General features: G+C 55.6%; 5 protein-coding genes across 5 annotated transcripts; 2 read left to right on the plus strand and 3 right to left on the minus strand.

Moving 5' to 3' along the window:
- Positions 1-577: 577 nt before the first annotated feature.
- Positions 578-4547, minus strand: K437DRAFT_254098 (RabGAP/TBC). The gene is made up of 11 exons (XM_013389901.1): positions 2652-4547; positions 2432-2569; positions 2212-2344; positions 2049-2118; positions 1967-1977; positions 1836-1897; positions 1611-1745; positions 1543-1546; positions 1283-1463; positions 930-1202; positions 578-835 (listed from the first exon to the last, which is right to left on the minus strand). The coding sequence occupies exons 1-11, from the start codon at positions 4099-4101 to the stop codon at positions 677-679; spliced, it is 2616 nt and encodes an 871-aa protein (XP_013245355.1). The 5' UTR covers positions 4102-4547; the 3' UTR covers positions 578-676.
- Positions 4548-5068: 521 nt separating this feature from the next.
- On the minus strand, positions 5069-7504 carry K437DRAFT_254100 (cytochrome P450). The gene is made up of 5 exons (XM_013389902.1): positions 6923-7504; positions 6797-6846; positions 6659-6734; positions 5545-6591; positions 5069-5456 (listed from the first exon to the last, which is right to left on the minus strand). The coding sequence occupies exons 1-5, from the start codon at positions 7080-7082 to the stop codon at positions 5290-5292; spliced, it is 1500 nt and encodes a 499-aa protein (XP_013245356.1). The 5' UTR covers positions 7083-7504; the 3' UTR covers positions 5069-5289.
- An 845-nt stretch (positions 7505-8349) lies between these two features.
- K437DRAFT_266536 (uncharacterized protein) lies at positions 8350-10580 on the plus strand (the record flags this gene model as incomplete). Its single annotated transcript, XM_013389903.1, has 4 exons — positions 8350-8729; positions 8885-9437; positions 9519-9702; positions 9778-10580. The coding sequence occupies 4 exons, from the start codon at positions 8350-8352 to the stop codon at positions 10578-10580; spliced, it is 1920 nt and encodes a 639-aa protein (XP_013245357.1).
- A 778-nt stretch (positions 10581-11358) lies between these two features.
- On the minus strand, positions 11359-12917 carry K437DRAFT_243477 (protein YOP1). Its single transcript, XM_013389904.1, has 6 exons — positions 12814-12917; positions 12631-12642; positions 12403-12495; positions 12267-12283; positions 12071-12169; positions 11359-11970 (listed from the first exon to the last, which is right to left on the minus strand). Exons 1-6 carry the CDS (start codon positions 12865-12867, stop codon positions 11718-11720), a joined length of 528 nt encoding a protein of 175 aa, XP_013245358.1. The 5' UTR covers positions 12868-12917; the 3' UTR covers positions 11359-11717.
- Positions 12918-14232: 1315 nt separating this feature from the next.
- K437DRAFT_220497 (polyadenylate binding protein) lies at positions 14233-16403 on the plus strand (the record flags this gene model as incomplete). Its single annotated transcript, XM_013389905.1, has 2 exons — positions 14233-16236; positions 16323-16403. 2 exons carry the CDS (start codon positions 14233-14235, stop codon positions 16401-16403), a joined length of 2085 nt encoding a protein of 694 aa, XP_013245359.1.
- Positions 16404-16716: the final 313 nt, after the last annotated feature.

Here is a 16716-nt window from a genome sequence, read left to right on the forward strand (position 1 = left end):
TGCTCTATTTTTTGGTTAAGCAACGGTGATGCGGCGAAGAGTCGCATGCAAGTGCAATGGTGGGTCGGCGTCAGTCGCCCAGGCGGGCCGTGTGAAGTCGTTGTGAAGGACCGAAAGGGTCACGTGATCAAGCGCTAGGCCTTGCCGAGGCATTGGTCCCATCATCCGCGCATCCACTGGTATTTCCCCACTCGTCGCTCACGCTCGATTAGGCTATATGCACATGTATGCTGCTCAGATTTGTATGAAGCTAGCCATTATCCCTGACATCGTAGATTACTTTGCTCATCTGCGGATTAGTATGCTGTGAGCCCCCGAAGTCGCGCCAGAGTCATGGACGAGCATCAGGCTATTGTCGAGGCCCAGTGATTGATGTGCAATAATTCAACGTAATTTCAACATTTCCCCATATTTCACGCTGGGCGTGGCCAGCCGTAGTCAGTCCTGTTCAGTCTCCAGACGAGTGCCGACGTGCCCTTGGCCACCGACCGACCCGCGCCTGTGCCACTATTGTGGACAAGATGACCGGTAGTGACCAGCAGTGATGCGGTGAGCCGGTGCCGTCAAATCATTGTCCACGGTGAATAAGTAGGATCATATGTAGCTACCACTATTAGCATACAAGCTCCTCAAACGCCCTCGTCTATGGCATCATGTCGTGGCGCGTGCCCTAATGTCATCGCGAACCAAAAGAGAGCAGATTCATCCTGTCAAAGCTGGAGCTGTTCGGCACCGAGCCCATCTCCCGCGCATTTCCTTGATCGTTGGACAGTACCGCCTCAGCATACATGACTTTGTACTTGACCAGCTCCTCTGCCATCTCGTCCTTTGCGAGCTGTAATGATGTGCAAACAGGAGCGAAATGTGACCATTTGTGCATAAGCATTCCACCCGTCCCAGAAAAAGAAAACTTGCAAATCATCCCTTACATTGGCCATCACAACTTGTTTGACCAGCTCGACGTGCTCCGCAGACTGAGCTGCCGCATTCTCTTCAAGCTCTTTGACCTTTGCCGCCAAGTTGCGATTGACAAGGCGCAGCGCCTCAACCTCCCTGCGGTGCGCGTTCGCAGCGCGGACTTGTTCTTCGAATTCAGACGCATACTGGTCCAGGTTGTAAGACATGACCCGAATCTGGAACGCATCTTGTACAAAGTCGTTTGTCCGGTAAAGCGCTTTGCCCTTTTCGTCCCATTCGTCCTTCTGCAACGAGCGAAACAGAATAAGATCCGCCATCAGCTTGAACGCCAACCTTGAGCAGTTGTTACGCGACGAGGACTTACCTGATACAGATCAAACAGATTCTCCTTCAGAAAGGTCAGGCAGTTCTCAAAGTTGAGCTTGAGCAACGTGTCCTCGTTCTTCTCCATCAGCGCCAGGGCGAAGCGAAATAGCGCTTCGACCCCCTCCGCAAAGACCGAGTCCAAGATGCGGTAGACCAGATCCAAGGGAAAGCGGTAGGAGCTGCAGGGGGCAAAATCGGGATCAGTCCATTGCGATCAGGCCTTCTAATTCATTTGTGTTACCTGTCTCACAAGACTGGAAGATGCAGCAAATGAGGGGTTTTCAGCTCTCAGCCCCTGCAATGATACCTGCAAAAACCACACTCACGAGTCATAAACCACTGGCTGGCATACATGCTGCTCTTGATCCCGATCCGAACGAGATGCATGTGCAAGAGCGGAAGGGTGTCTTCAAGCAATCGATTGAACTGGTAAAGTCGCAGCTGCAGAGACGGCATGTTCGCTGAGGTGTATGGAGGTACACCCGGGGCACGTGGCTTCAGTTGTGAGGCGCACCGGGCAGGTAATGTCAAGCTAAAAGTGAAGGACTCACGAATGAAGTGCCCTCGGAGGTCGTACGCCTTCATGAGTCGAACGAGAGTTGAGAATGCCTCCCTGCATCACAAATTGGAAAGATCAGTGAGGTCCCGCAGGGTTTGTTCAGCTTCGCATGTCAAAACGCACTCATCCGGCATCTGTCAGAGCAGAAGAGCAAGCCATTCAGTCTTTGGCCGAGTCATCTCAATCATGAGGAGGATAAACGTACGTTCAATAGCAGCGGCCCAACAACGAATTGCATCCCTTGACAATAACCGCACTCTTCATCATACAACGAGCTGGCCGGATGAAGGAAGAAAGTGCATGAGCACCAGTCGCTCCCGTCACGTGCCACCCACCGAGCAGGTGCTCAAGAGAGCTAAGCAACCCACTAAGCTTTAACTACGTTGAAAAGGTTCTCTTGCCCTGTACCCGCCCCTTCCTGAAAGTAGCCTTGCTCTGGAAATGTCCGCGCCAGGTCCCTTCTGATTGCCTTTTCGTGCGGGCTTGTCTGCTTGAGGTAGACTGTGAGTGGCGCGGAGCGTGATCAGCAACGTTGGAACTCGTACATAGTAGCTTGTACATGCTTGAAACGCCAGGTACTCGGCTCACAAGCATAGATCATTTCCATCTCCTCGTCCTTGCTGCCGCTCATCAGCTGCCACATCATCCCCCGTAATGTGGCTGGTATACCGAGCTGTATCGCGCGGCTCAGCTCCTGTGGGTTGTTCCGAGCGACGCTCTGGTAGTCTACAGGAATGGAAGAGCTACACATAGTCAGAGGCAACGCGCATAGACGTAAGTGCGAGCGCTTAACTATGGGAACACTCACCGCTCATGACGCGACCCCAAAAGGGCCAGTCTATGTGGTCATCTGTATCATCTTCATTCTCGTTGCTTGCACCATTGAGAGCCTGTTCGGTCTGGGGCGCCTCCTCCTCTCCGTCGGCTAGCGATTGCGCTGCAGGTACTTCAGACTCGGGCTTCTGCGATTGCGGCGGTTTCCCCAGCACGACAGACTGTCTGTTCTTCTCCCTCTTCTGCACTCTCTCGAAATTCTCCCTGAGCTTCTCGAGCCCATCAATGCTGACGCGCACACCGCCGGTGCTAGTGGCAGTGTCCTTGCGGTCATCCGCGAAACCGAGGATGGCAGACCTGCGACCTGCGCGGCCGGCGGCACTGGCAGAGGTGGCAGACCAGCGTTTGCTCTCGCGCGATAGTGGGGCGCGCTGCGCCTCGGATAATGCTTCCTCAATGGATCCCATCTTGGCTGCCTGTTCGACACGAGGCGTACCTTGCGTTGTTGTGCCACCAAGACTGATGGAGGAGAAACGCTGATCGGCGCTGCTCTCCATCCCTGTAGAGTGGCCATTGGTCGCTTCAGCATGTGAGCTTCCGACTTCACTCCACCCGTCTGTCGCCGGGGCAGGAGGAGGGTCAAGTGCCGATTGCCATGAGTTCATCGCACCCAGCGCTGAAGTTGTTTCCGTCTCCGCTCCGTTTTTCTCTTGCGCCCATGCATCGACTGGTGTGGAGAACGGATTGATGAGAGTGGAGTCCGGCTCGGTCATTGATTTTGCACCCAGCGATGCAGACATAGGCGCTCTGGGCGAGGCGGCCTCGGACTCGATGACGGCTTTGCTGGCAGCATTTTCCTGCTCCAAAAGCAGCGCATCTGTCCCTTCTGGAATTATGTTGTTGTCCTTGACGAGAAGAGGTGATGGCACATGCTTGCCGATGGCAGCTGCATTCTTGGGCGAACATGACGATGTCAGCCGAGATTCTCCCCTGGATGCATCGCTGAGTAGGTTGCTCGAGCTGCCCATCGGCAGCTGTGGTTTGCTCATATCTTGCATTTCGAACCGCCGCCGTAGCGACGCGACACTCGTAGTAGGTGACAAAGCCATGGTGTTCCCAGGCGAACCAGATGTGCTGTTGTTTCTGCTTGCGGCAGTCTCGACCACTGATGGCCCAGTCGAAGGCGACGTTGCAATCCCAGATCCCACAGCCATAGTACTGGCAATGGTGGGCGTTGAAGGTGGAGAACCCGCTTTGCTGTCCTTTCTACCAGCATCGATGTCCTTGCATGCCTCTCCATTTGCCTCACCTGCTGCGTGAAAACCCGATTCCTGCGTTGTAGACTGTGAGATTGGATCTGACTCTTCTACTGCGTCTTTGAAGATCGGTGTGCCGTGCTCGCCCTCGTCATCACTGCTGGTGGTGTTGAGGGCTGTTGTCGGTGTTACCGGACGCTCCTCGGCGCTGCTGCTGGCCATGGCCATCTTCACTTCGCTTGGAAAGCACAAGGCGATTCGCGTATACTGACCCAGCCAAGCCTGCTACTCTTTCTGGCCCTTGCGCCAAAGAGGAAGCTTCAAGACGAGACTATTCTAACTGAGTGTTCGGCGTTCGTGGCAAGTCGCACCTGGTGTCCTCAGCATCGAACTGAGCGCTGGACGCTGCCCAACAACTGTACCTTTCGCCCTTACTTCGCTCCTTCTCTGCCTTCGTCTCGGAGACTTGAGTCTGCCTCGGGTTCACTTCTTTTGCTTCAGAGATCCAGTGATGGCTACAGTTCACGGAATCGCCTGTATGCCATACAGTGTCTCAGGGCGGTGCAGATCACAGACCATGACCTTGAGACGCCAGTCACTAGCAGCAACAACTCATCATCCTCGCACCTCCTACAAAGCAACTCAAACAGCAACACAGAACGAGATGAGACGCGGCCGCTCGCACACTGCGTGCACAACAGTCAACACTTCCAATATAGTGGACGGCTGCACAGAGCGCTCGTGCCTTCTTGATGCTGAATCTTGTGGCGCAAAGCGCTCGCCGCTCGGCCTGTTTTCATTCTTGTGTTGCACCACGCACGGTTCAGGTCTTCCCCTCGTGCGCGGCGTCAGCACTTCGGCAACCATCGGCATTCGGTGCAACTCGGGCAGATCCCGTCACGGATATACCACGTTGGAAGAGGCATTGGAGCTGGATGTGTCGACATAATGACAAACAGGCATGACGGTGTAAAAGCGCCTGCCACGGTGTTCGTAAAGTATGAATGCTACCTATGTAGATCTGAAACTCGTCTTTGAAGTACACGCGGATGGAAAGGGGACGCCACGGTATGTGCTCTGGCAGACGGGTGATGCGTACGACCTAAAAGAGCCGGGCTGCAAAATGTCTGCTTTTCGCGTAGTGCCAGCAACCTCTTACCTCAGGCAACAAGGCGGTCGATGGTAACGGTGTACTGTTCGCACGGGTGGGTAACCGAGCTGAGGTACCTGAGTGGCCAGTGTGCCACTTGCCCCTCCTCCTTGGTAGCCCATGAGATCTTGAACTTAGGGACCACGGCGACGAGGAAAGCGCAACCCTCGTAGTATGCGAGTGTCCTGGAAACGCGCACGGTATCAGAGTCTTGCAAGTAAGCCGGTACTTCGGGAACACATCTAAGAAAAAAATGAGCGAAGCACTCACTGGCCGAGGCACAGACGGGGCCCTCCGTTGAACGAGTGGAACTTCCACTGGTTATGACTGATGAAGGTGCGCGTGCCGGTGGTCTCATTGACAGATATAAACCGGTAAGGGTTGTATTCAGCCGCATCCTCTCCCCAAACATCCGTGCGACGGTTCATGACCCCTTGTAATTTAGAAGCATGGGGAACGTCAGAATTCCGCGGAACGGATCACCGGAGTTATAAATGGCCACACATGACAAGCCTACTCACAGTCGGACCAGCCGCACCACTCTCCTTTCTTCACTTCGAACGCTGGCAAGTTGTCTGGATTCGGCCCCGCCGGCTTCAATAGGACGTCTTTGCAGCAGATTTTCCCGTTCTTTGGCACGGCGGGGTGCAGGCGTACGGCCTCGGAAAAGCAAGCCTGCGTAAATGGAAGCTTCTTCATGTCGTCGTAGCCCATTAGGTGTGGCTTGTCTGCCATTTGCGCACCGTACACAGACTCGATCTCCGTGATCAGCTCCTTGACGTGCTCTGGGTGCTGGAAGAGCTCGAAGAAGAGCCAGCTGAGCGACTGAGCCGTCGTGTCGCGTCCGGCGATGAGGAAGTTCATGACGACCACCAGCAGGTCTTCCGGGTCGGTGGTTATATCCATGAAGAGATCGAGCATGTCCTTACCGTCCTTCTCGATCGCACGCTTCTCCTTCGGAGCATCCGCGCCATGTTTCTGCTCCTGTTGACGCCGTTCGATGCGGTCAGATATGATCTCGAGACCCGTTTTGCGCAGCTGCTGGATCGCCTGCCGCATCTTCCGCCCGTTAGAACTAAAGAGTTCGTAAATCTGGAAACCGGGGTAGACGAAGCGCTCATTGATTACGCATTGCGCAAAGTCGAAAGCCGTCGCGAAAGGTACTGGCGTCTCGAGCACATCTGGCGATGAGCTGAGGCACTTAAGATCAGCCGAGAAGGCCATCTTGCTGAACGATGACAGCGTGTACCGGAAGAAGAGCTCAGGAAGGAGGATCTTGTTGCTGCCGGATGATTTGCGGGAAGCGACCTCTTGGAGCAAGCTGAACACTTGCTTGAGCTCGCCGTGCACGGTCGTCTGCACCCAGTTACGAAATTGACCAGCACTGAAGATGTGACTGGCACGCTTTCGCTGGCCTTTCCAGTTTTCTCCGTCGGCGACAAAAATGCCATGCACGCCAAGAACATCCTCGAAGCGAGCTCGGAACATCCGACCCTTGACAAAATGATCAAAGTATGTCTTTTGAACGGCCTCAATGTACTCGGGGCGGACCACGATGAATTGACGGCCTGCAAGGCCAGGCCAGAGAGAAGTCAGCAGAGCGGGCGCTTCGACGGGGAGGGCAGAAAGACACACCAAGCCCAAGCACACTCGTCTGCAACACGCCGATCTTGTTATCCTTGGTGAAATCTTGGAGTCGATGAAATTGTTCCTGTATGTGCACCCCGACTTTAGCAATGAAGCAATATTTTCACTTCCGGCAAGTTTATGCACCTCGGTTCCATTCTTGATCAAGACCCAAGTGTTGCCAATAAGCGGAAGCGCTGAGGGCGAAACGGTCGGCACAGTTCAATCAATCAATTTCGCGCCATCCCGGAAGACTGCTGACGGTTGACCTACCTCCTGGCATTCGAGGGATACCTGGACGCGGCGCTGCGGTACCAATAACCCTGTCCGGGTAGAGCAGGGCAAGAATGGCCAAGATGAGGATAGCACTGGGGAGTGCGACTCCCGTCCTCTCAAGGACGGATGCAAGGATGTTGTTAACCGTGACGGCCATTTTGTTCACTCAAGGTCTGGGAATCAGCCAGCTCCGACCACGTTGCGCTGTATGGATGAGCGATAAGATGGAGGCCCACACATATGGTGTTGCTTAGGGAGTCGCACCGGGTGGAGGGCCCAAAGTGCAGCAGTGGGTAGGTGGTGAATATGTGTGGGGTTGCGACTTCGTGAAACATGATATATTTTGAATGCGTGTTACATTGCGTCGAGTGTGGGCGGCCCACGGCTCCTTCATAATACCGATTGCCGAGTGCCAAGGGGTGTGTGAGACAGTGGCCGAATCCTGAGTTGATTATTACATACATAGAGGGGTCTGCTGATGCGCTCATGTTTTTAGATGAGGACGATGCACACAGTTTTTGAGGGTGGGAAGCCAGAAGTGCGCCGCACTGCAACGAACGAAGCAGGGTGCAGAGCTGGGAGAAGGGGCGGCAGTATCTCGCGATGGCCCGTGCTTCTCTGCTCGCTCACACAGAATGTGTGCCAGTTTTGGGGGGGGGGGAAGGTCCCATAGCCCCAATTGTCCATGTACATAACACCATGTATGTACTTCAGCAACAATCAGGTCCACGAGTCACTATGTACTCGCTGACTATTGACGAGACTCCGGAGGCCAGCACGTGACGGAGAGACATGCGAGAAAGTGGGCGGGAACTGTGATGACTTGTGACTTGACAATTACGAGGAGCACCTCTGTGGAGAACAACCTGATTATGGAGATGGACATCGCGGCTTGTAAATTTGCTAGTGATTTGGCTTTCCCCTTGTCTCTGCACGATCAATGCTTTCATGCAAGCCTGTGTTATCGTCATCATCACCATGCTGTCAGTATTTACGCTCTTTTGTTTCTCGCTCGAGAGCCGAGAGGTGCAAACTACAAGCGACACTGGCCTTTCTTTGAATGTGTTGGAACTGAGACATCAAACGATATAATAAGACTTTGCACTAGGAACTGAAGGAGAAAATTACGTAATCTTGCTTGTCACCTTTTGGCTCCACTTCTCTCCACGACTCACCTGCTCTCCACTGAACCTCCATCCGTTGGCTCACTCATGACCCAATCATCCTTTGATGTTTGTGTTGATCTTCTACTGGACACTTGACGTCGATTTGGTTTCCCTCTGTCGGATGATCTAGAGCGCTTCAGTTTGTCAGATGCAACCTGGGAGACTCAAAGTGCACGCAGTAAAGTCGTTCGGGCTAGCGTGTGCAACGTACGTTTCTTGCAAGAGACACCGCTAGCGGTCCATCGGCACTTGCTGGAAATGCCGCACGTCACGTCTGTCGACTTTGACGCATTGGAAGGCCATGGGTACGGCCACGTGCACACCCCGTCAGCGCTGTACGCCGCTACATTCGCAGGCGAAGACTTTCTGCCCAGCTCTGCATCCTCAATAGCTCACGCATACGGAACCGATCCGTCGTCCTCGGCTTTGGACCAGCTCTACTATGACCAGGACCTCCCATGGCCGGTCTACTACATATCGCAGCATCCCTCATCCCGACACTATGATGCTCACTTCTACGCTACAGCTACCCTGCCACGTTTGGGACGCGCTGGTAGTGTCGTGCGCAATGCGCGCGATGCGACGCATGTTGGTAGTCTGGCCATGACCCTCCTACAGTCATGTGGCTGTCATTTGCGGTGGGCGCGCAAAGGATTGAGCGATGCAAATCGGTGGTCAGACGCGTGGCGATTGATTTCAAGGTGTGATGGCTGTCGAGCGTCCAACGAAATCTTCACCCTATACGAGAACATTTGCCTTTATTGACATACACTCGGATTCTCACCTTTTGCAGCTCTCCACAAATTCGCACTGGAGTCGTCAAAGGTCTCCTACTCTCCTCAGCAGTGTCATTAATTGTTTTCTTTTTTGAGTCGGCCTTCTTCCCGACGCAGCTCTTTCAACGGCAATCTGCAGCATCCGCCGTGTCGGCGGCACACGAAGCCGGCTCATCGCCAATGGCGTGGGTCAATACACTCTTCCTCTACCCGCTCATTGGCGGGTGCTATCTCCTCGCGTCTTCTTGGACGACTGAGGTGGCACAGGCTGCCTACGACATGCAGCGTGAAAAAGCCAAAAAGGGCGATGGCGAGCGCATGTCGGCCATGGCCAAAGGGATAGCTGAGTTCACGCCGACAAGTGCGACGTACGGAGGCCGCGGCCAAGACGGAGTGTCTGCCGGAGCAGCCGGTCCATCGGCCTTGTCCGTGGCTGGCATGGCGTCCCAAGCATATCGCTTCGTTCTGGTTGCAAACTATTCGTTGCTGAGTCTTGGCATCAATAAGATTTGCGCGCTTCTTGGGATCACATGGATCTCTTACCTCGGAGCGGCGGTCAATTTTGGGCTAGTGAGTCACACTTCGTCTTGAAGTTGTTCTCACTTCCATTTCCCTTCGCTCACCGTATCTCCTGCATAATTTGCACTTTAGATTAGCTTCGTTGATAGCTATTACTGCTTTGAGCTGCTCTGGATGGCAAAAGGCTGGGGCTTTGAGAAGCGAGCGCGGTTTGCCGAAATGCGTTGGAGCTACATGGTCGCTTTCGGCATTCCATCCACGCTCGTTTCGTACTTCCACCCATCTGGCCTGCTCAATCTCATGCTCTTCATGCTTGGTGAGTCTTGAAATTGCATGTGCGGCAGCTTGCAAAATGGTGTGCTCATCAGTCTTCTCTGCTTGCTACTACCAGTGTTTCCGTTCTGCTCTGTTTTGGCACTACTAGCCGATCCAGTCCCTCATGACACTACAATTCTGCAGACTTTGCTGCCAGGGCGCCTATGCCTGCTCTTGCCGACGGTGCGTGTGCACCGCTGGCTTGTGCGTAACATTGTGTCGCGAGCCACCTACGGTCGGATGGGGCTTTCCGATTCGGCCGCCACGGCGACAGCTGCGGCGCTGGGCAGCAGCTTCCACAGGGCATTCTCGGTCGGGAAGACGAGCAACGCGGCAAGGTTCGCGCGACAGATCTGGAATGACACGACACAGACTTCCCATGGCGGCTACATGCGATCTCCACAGCTGCAACAATATCGAAATGGTTGGGGTGGCGGTGGCGCGAATAGCCCGAAAACCGAAGCCGCGTACGGGCAAGCGCTCTTAGCGCACGGCATAAGCGTCGCGGCACAGCATAACGCCGGAGACAATGCTGCTTGTGGATACGCAAATGCAACGCAGCCGCCCGCCACACCGCGGATAGGCAATGCGCCTCCGCCGCGGAGGACCGCGGCGACGGGGGCGTTTGGTGCTGTGGCTGCTACCACAACAGCAATGACATCAGCGACGAGTTCAGCAGGCGTTGCTCCCTCACTGCAAGCCCCGTTAGCGCCCCCACCACAAGGGCTGGCACGTGATCAGGCTGCTGCTGTGGCAAGGACTTCAGAGCAGTCACCGACGCAGATCCTACCAGGAGCGACCGGCGCCGACTCCGCTGCCAATGGCCATGCGTTTCAGTCGTGGATGGATGTAGCACATCGGCCCAAGAAGGCTGACTAAATGCATGCTTTCCACAAATCTTTGGGGCACAACAGCGTTTTCGCAGCTCTGCTTCTTCATTCACGCGCATGCATGAAGGACTCGGGAGACAAGCGTTGGCCCTCTTGAATCCGGCTCAGTGCAATGCAAGCGCGGAGGAATGGAAGCATGGAAGTTGATGGCTCGCGCACGTGATCGTGTCTGTGTTTGGATGAAAAGTTGTAGGCGAGTATTGGAGAAACAAGAGAAAGAAGAAGGACAGGCGGACAAATACAGAATGGAATAGCGGAGGACAGGATCAAGAGACAACGCTGGGGGAGAAGAGGGAATCGGGGAAGGAAGAATATGGGCGAAAGTGCGAAGGGGATCCTTGTGGCGCGACACATGACAGCGTTGTCAGCGTTACGCGCGTATCAGACGGTGTAGAAGCTGGATGGCAATGGTGCGTGCCGAGTCGTCTGGGCGGCCTAAACGACTTGGTTCGCACTGCTCAAATGCGAGACTTGGACGTGAGGAAAGGAAGAGCAGCGCGCATTCCATGCGAGAATGGGCGAGCGTGGGCACGGATGCGAACGCGGCGCAGCAGCAAGCGGCAGGCGGTCGCAGCAGGGAGCCTCCAAAGCGCTTGTACCCTTGTTATCGCCTCGCATGACATCGGCGTCACATAGTGGCTGCAGCCACCGGCCACCTCTCGCTCTTTCTCATCGCCGCTGAACGAACTTATTTTATTGCGGCGTCACAGCCCTCTGCAGGAGAAGCGCATGAAAAGCGGAAGAAAGCTCGTTGCCAGAAAAGAATTCAATGATGCGTTTGTGTGATCGTTGTTCATGAGTGCGCCTCCCGCGTCCATGGCTATTACCATTGGCGCTACAGCCACTACGACTCTTGTCCTCGTGATACGTCCGATCAAAATGATTCATGAAAAAACCCCTCCCGCTCTACACGACCTCGGCCCAAATCTCCCGCTTTCCTTCATTTGCAGTGAGCATACACGGGCGGACCGCTGCTTTCTCATCGTTCTTGTAACCGTCCTCGGGCTCCACCCCGCTGTTGAACGAGTGACGCAAGCAGGCCAAGCATGTTCGATGAAGCAGACGCACGGAGGCCTCCTCGTCCACTTCACTCTGCTCTGCTCCGTTTGACAGTCATGCGTACCATTTACTGCGGAACAGCAGGGATGCTGCTGCTGCTCGTGCTACTGGTGGCCGGCGCAGTGGCAGCTGCGTGGCCCTGGAGGAAGATGGGCCGGATGGCCTTGTGGTAGACTAGCTTTGCGCCCTGGGTCTGGGGGAGCATGAGCCAGACGATGGCGAGGGTCTTGAAGGTGTAGTAGAATGGGAACCAGTAGAGGACAATTTCGACGAACGTCTCGATGAAAGTGAAGAAGCCGTAGACGACCCAGTAGGTCAGCCTGAATAAGGTTCATGCGGCGAGGAAGGCAGATCTTGTCAGGATACCGATTTCCGTCAAGGGCAAAGCGATGAGGCTCTGTATTTCGAGATTGGACGCACCATTGGACATCATCTTGGGGCTGCGGAGTCTCAAGGGCCCTCATGGAGAAGTAGGCCGGAAGGAAGAAGCCAACCAGGTTGGTCAGGAAGCCAGCGAAGCTGAAAAGGGGAAAGGAGAAAGCAGCCTGCAAGTCAGCCTATTTCTGACTGCGCCGAAGTACGGCTCTCGCGCGGGAGAGGGAGCGAGGACACCTACACATTGAAGAAGACAAGCTATGCCAGGGATTTTGTTGTAGTTGTAGTGAGAAAGATAGATGGAGTCAGCCATCCCGCCTTGTCTCAAGGGTGTTGGCTGAGCCGACAATGGCGCCGCGGGGACGGCGTTGACTCACCAGAGTGAAGAGCGAGAAAGCGCCAATGGCAGCATATGCCTTTGGCACACCGGCGGTCTGCTCGAGCTTGACGAGAGTAGGGTACCTTTGCAGCTATTGTCGAGCAATCATTCGATAAATAGTGGAGAAGCAAGAGTGCGGAAGTAGTGGACAAGCATGGGAGCGTTCACAAAGGGTCAGCGGAAAGGTGCTTGACCACACGAAGATTCGGGCGTGAAAGATGCCCACCTCTTTGTCGATCTGCGAAATAGAAAAACAGCCCGCAGCAGTGCAGAGGAGAGATGAAAGAAGCAAGAGGGGAAGGCGGACAGACCGGTTGTCAGTCAATATGCTTCTGCCGACATTCGCAGGCCTGCGTCGACGAGCGACGCACAGCGAGGCTCAGAGGAAGGGGGACCGGGAAGAGCTTACCTGAGCGACAAAGTAGTCTACCCGCTGTTGCACCTGCTGAAGTTGTGCGCTCATGATGACGACGGTGGGGAGTGTGATCGTTCTTGTTGCTGTAGGATGTACCGGTATCTGAACAAGGCGAGCCAATCTTCAACAAGCTGAGTGGTTGCTGAGTGGTGGATTGATATCAGAGAGAGAAGGGAGAGAAGGGGGGAGAAAGAGAGGCGAGTCGAGACGCGCGACCGCTCCGCTGGCTCAAAGAGGAAGGGGGCGGCGGTGGTGAGGTGGCGTGTGCGCAGAGCACGACGGCTGTGTGTGAGTGTATGTGTATCACTGTATAATGTGAAGGAAGTTCAGTTCAGTTTCGGACTGCAGTTGCTCTTGGGTTGAGAGCCTGGGGATAAGCGCCGCGCCGCGCAGCTGGCGGGCTCTTGATACCTTTCTCTCGGGGAGCAGCCAGCCGAGCAGCACTGCAGCAGTCTCCGTGCGCTGTGATTCTCGTCGCCGGGACATTGAAGCGCGTCTCGTGGTGACTCGCATCCAGTGCACAGGCCCGCCTTTCCTTCACTGTAAAAGGCTCCAACCGAATGACCAGCTACCACGATTTGGAAGAGTAGGGTTGCAGACCAGGGGAGTCCCGCTTCGCCTCTTAACAGCTCAGCGGCTTAAGCCGCAGAACAGGCGACACGGTGCGAAAGGCAATTTCCAATCATGGCAGCACAGGGGCAGTGTCTTTCTGCTGCCTCTTTCTCCCTTTAACTCCACGCGGCAGGCGCGGCACTTCCTCCGCCCTATTTTTTTTTTTCCTCCCATACCCCTTCTCGTCCCAATCGCCTCTCGCATCCTCTCCTCTCTTTTCCCTCTCTCCTCCTCTTTAAAACCCATACTTCTTCCATCATCTGCAAGGCTTCTTGAACGTCTCTCTTGTGCCCTTGTGCAAGAAGACTAGATCTCTGGATCAAAGCCTTTTGATATCAAAAAAGTGAGTCGTGTCGCCACGAGGCTGAATGCGTGCTTCCTGTGCTGGAAGCTGTGCGTTGCGGTCCGCACTTCGCGGCCCCTCGCCAAACGTACATCATAACATCAGAAGCTAACCTCCTTGCTTTCCTCTTGCATCCGCGCATCATCCTATTTGATCCATCTGCTCCCATCAACGACAACTCCTGCAGAGCCCAAAAAAAGTTCAAAAAGACAAAAAGCTTCACGAGAAAACATAACAGAAAAACCGACTCAAGGTCAACTGTCACACTCGAGTCGAAAAACGTAATCGGCCGTTTGCTGCCTTTCCATCGTCAAGTTCAGAAGAAGCAGTAGACAAAGACTACTGCTTTTCGCGCAAATTCTCCTCGCTACAGTGCAGAAGAGATTTTGAACTTTCCCCGCTCATCTCTCCCGCTGTCACATCCTCTACCAAGAAAAGCAAAACCCCCATTTTTCAAAATGTCTTCCACCACCGCCGAGGATCAGAAGCCCGTTGTCAACGGCGCTGCAGATGCTTCTGCATCCACTGACAACACCGCCACCGAGCAGCAGGCTGCTGATGGCGTCGCCAAGACCGAGACGGCTGCCCCTGCTGCCAACGGCAAGTCGAGCGATGCACCGGCTGCATCCTCCACGCAAGCCAGCGGCGGCTCTGCCCCCGCTCCCTCGAGCAGTAGCAGTGCTCAGCAGCAGGCTTCGGGAAACACGACCTCGCTCTACGTGGGTGAGCTCGACTCGAACATTACCGAGGCCATGCTGTTCGAAATCTTCAACATGATCGGGCCCGTTGCCAGCATCCGCGTCTGCCGTGACGCGGTGACGCGCCGCTCGCTCGGCTACGCCTACGTCAACTTCATTAGCGCCAGCGATGGCGAGAAGGCTCTGGAGCAGCTCAACTACTCCCTCATCCGTGGCCGCCCTTGCCGCATCATGTTCTCCCAGCGTGACCCAGCGCTGCGCAGGACAGGACAGGGCAACATCTTCATCAAGAACCTCGACGAGGCCATCGACAACAAGGCACTCCACGACACCTTTGCCGCCTTTGGCAAGATTCTCTCGTGCAAGGTCGCCATCGGCGAGAACGGCTCCCTCGGATACGGTTTTGTCCACTACGAGACCGCCGAGGCCGCCGATGCTGCCATTCAGCACGTCAATGGCATGCTGCTGAATGACAAGAAGGTCTACGTCGGCCATCACATGCCCAAGAAGGAGCGGTTGGCCAAGATCGAAGAGGCCAGGTCTCGCTTCACCAATGTCTACGTCAAGAACGTCGAGCTGACAGTGACGCAGGAGCAGTTTGAGGAGCTCTTCAAAAAGTATGGCGAGATCACGTCAATCATCCTGGCTCATGACGACGATGGAAAGAGCAAAGGCTTCGGGTTTGTCAACTACGTCGATCACGATGCTGCGCAGAAGGCCGTCGACGAGCTCAACGACTCGGACTTCAACGGCCAGAAGCTCTTCGTTGCGCGTGCGCAGAAGAAAGGTGAGCGTGAGCAGGAGCTGCGCCGCTCGTACGAGGCAGCCAAGAACGAGAGGCTGTCGCAGTACCAAGGTACGAACCTCTACCTCAAGAACATTCCCGAGGAGTTTGACGATGAGCGTCTGCGCGAGGAGTTTGCACCGTTTGGCACTATCACCAGCGCCAAGGTTATGCGCTCATCCAACGGCGTCTCGCGCGGCTTTGGCTTCGTGTGCTACTCTGCCCCCGACGAGGCCAACAAGGCAGTCACCGAGATGAACGGCAAGATGTTGGACAACAAGCCGCTGTACGTCGCGCTCGCGCAGCGCAAGGATGTCCGCCGCCAGCAGCTTGAGGCACAGATGATGCAGCGCAACCAGCTCCGTCTGCAGCAGCAGGCGACGCAGGGCATGGCCTACGGCACTACACCGGGCATGTACTACACTCAGCCCTTCCCCGGCCAGCCCGGCCCCGGAGGCATGCCCGGTCGCCCGCGCTACGCCCCTGCCGGTATGATGCCGCAGGGCATGCCCATGGCCGGCCCCTATGGTCAGCCCGCGCCTGGCCAGTTCCCCGGCGCCGTCATGCCGCAGGGCTACGGCCGCCCACCGCGCCCCCCCCGCGGTGCCGCTGGTCCCAGCGGCGCCCCGCCCGGCGCGCGCCCCGTCAACGGCGCTGCTGGCGCTGGTGCGCGTCCGCCCATGCCCGGCCAGCTGCCGCGCCCTGGCGGTCCTGGCGCTCGCCCCGCTGGCCGCGCAGCAGGTGCTGCGTCGGGCGCTGCTGGTGCATCTGCCCCTGCCACAGGCCCCGCGGTGCTCAACCCCGCTGCACTCGCCAGCGCTGGGCCTGAGGAGCAGAAGCAGATCCTCGGAGAGGCGATCTACCCCCAGATTCAGGCTACGCAGGGAGACCTTGCTGGCAAACTTACGGGTATGATCCTCGAGCTTCCCGTCAGCGAGCTTCTGCACCTACTGGAGGACAAGGCTGCGCTCGACAGCAAGGTGCGTTCAGAGCTTATCGCCGCGTTATTGTTTCTTTGCTTTGTGCAGGCGTTTGACTCTCCTTTTACATATTTACGCTCTTACAGGTCGATGAGGCGCTCCACGTCCTGCGCGAGTTCGAGCAGTCCGAGACGGCCCCCGCTGCCGCAGAGCCCACCGCTGCTTGAGAGCAAGTGGGTTTGCAATAGTCCGGTGCGATAGATCCACCACCTTCTATGCACTTTAGGCTCTCCCCGTCACACTTCTAGCCATAGGCTCTTTCACGGCTTGGTTTTCAACGGCTTTGTACTACTGGTTCCACCTGCTTTCTTCGTACTTATGAAATGGCAATGGCGATTACTTCACAGCACTTTACACTCGATACCACGCACATTCTGCTCGATCTGCTGCTGTGTGCTATGCATATCTCCTTGTGTACCGCTACTCTTTCCGAGAGGCTACGCTTGGCTAGCGACCATCAGTCCGTGCTGCAAGCTATAT

This window comes from Tilletiaria anomala (genome assembly GCF_000711695.1).
Source record: "Tilletiaria anomala UBC 951 chromosome Unknown K437scaffold_9, whole genome shotgun sequence".
NCBI classification, from domain to species: domain Eukaryota; kingdom Fungi; phylum Basidiomycota; class Exobasidiomycetes; order Georgefischeriales; family Tilletiariaceae; genus Tilletiaria; species Tilletiaria anomala.

What these genes read in the sequence shown, in the direction of transcription:
- K437DRAFT_254098 (XM_013389901.1), bottom strand. Translation starts at nt 4,101, where the DNA reads ATGGCCATGGCCAGCAGCAGCGCCGAGGAGCGTCCGGTAACACCGACA. An exon ending in TTGGGGTCGCGTCATGAGCG is followed by an intron (nt 2,570 to 2,651) that starts GTGAGTGTTCCC and finishes CCATTCCTGTAG; the next exon opens with ACTACCAGAGCGTCGCTCGG. An exon ending in ATCTGTTTGATCTGTATCAG is followed by an intron (nt 1,203 to 1,282) that starts GTAAGTCCTCGT and finishes CGCTCGTTGCAG; the next exon opens with AAGGACGAATGGGACGAAAA.
- K437DRAFT_254100 (XM_013389902.1), bottom strand. Translation starts at nt 7,082, where the DNA reads ATGGCCGTCACGGTTAACAACATCCTTGCATCCGTCCTTGAGAGGACG. An exon ending in TATCCCTCGAATGCCAGGAG is followed by an intron (nt 6,847 to 6,922) that starts GTAGGTCAACCG and finishes TTTCGCCCTCAG; the next exon opens with CGCTTCCGCTTATTGGCAAC. An exon ending in GTGGTGCGGCTGGTCCGACT is followed by an intron (nt 5,457 to 5,544) that starts GTGAGTAGGCTT and finishes CTAAATTACAAG; the next exon opens with GGGTCATGAACCGTCGCACG.
- K437DRAFT_243477 (XM_013389904.1), bottom strand. Translation starts at nt 12,867, where the DNA reads ATGAGCGCACAACTTCAGCAGGTGCAACAGCGGGTAGACTACTTTGTC. An exon ending in CCCCAAGATGATGTCCAATG is followed by an intron (nt 11,971 to 12,070) that starts GTGCGTCCAATC and finishes AACCTTATTCAG; the next exon opens with GCTGACCTACTGGGTCGTCT.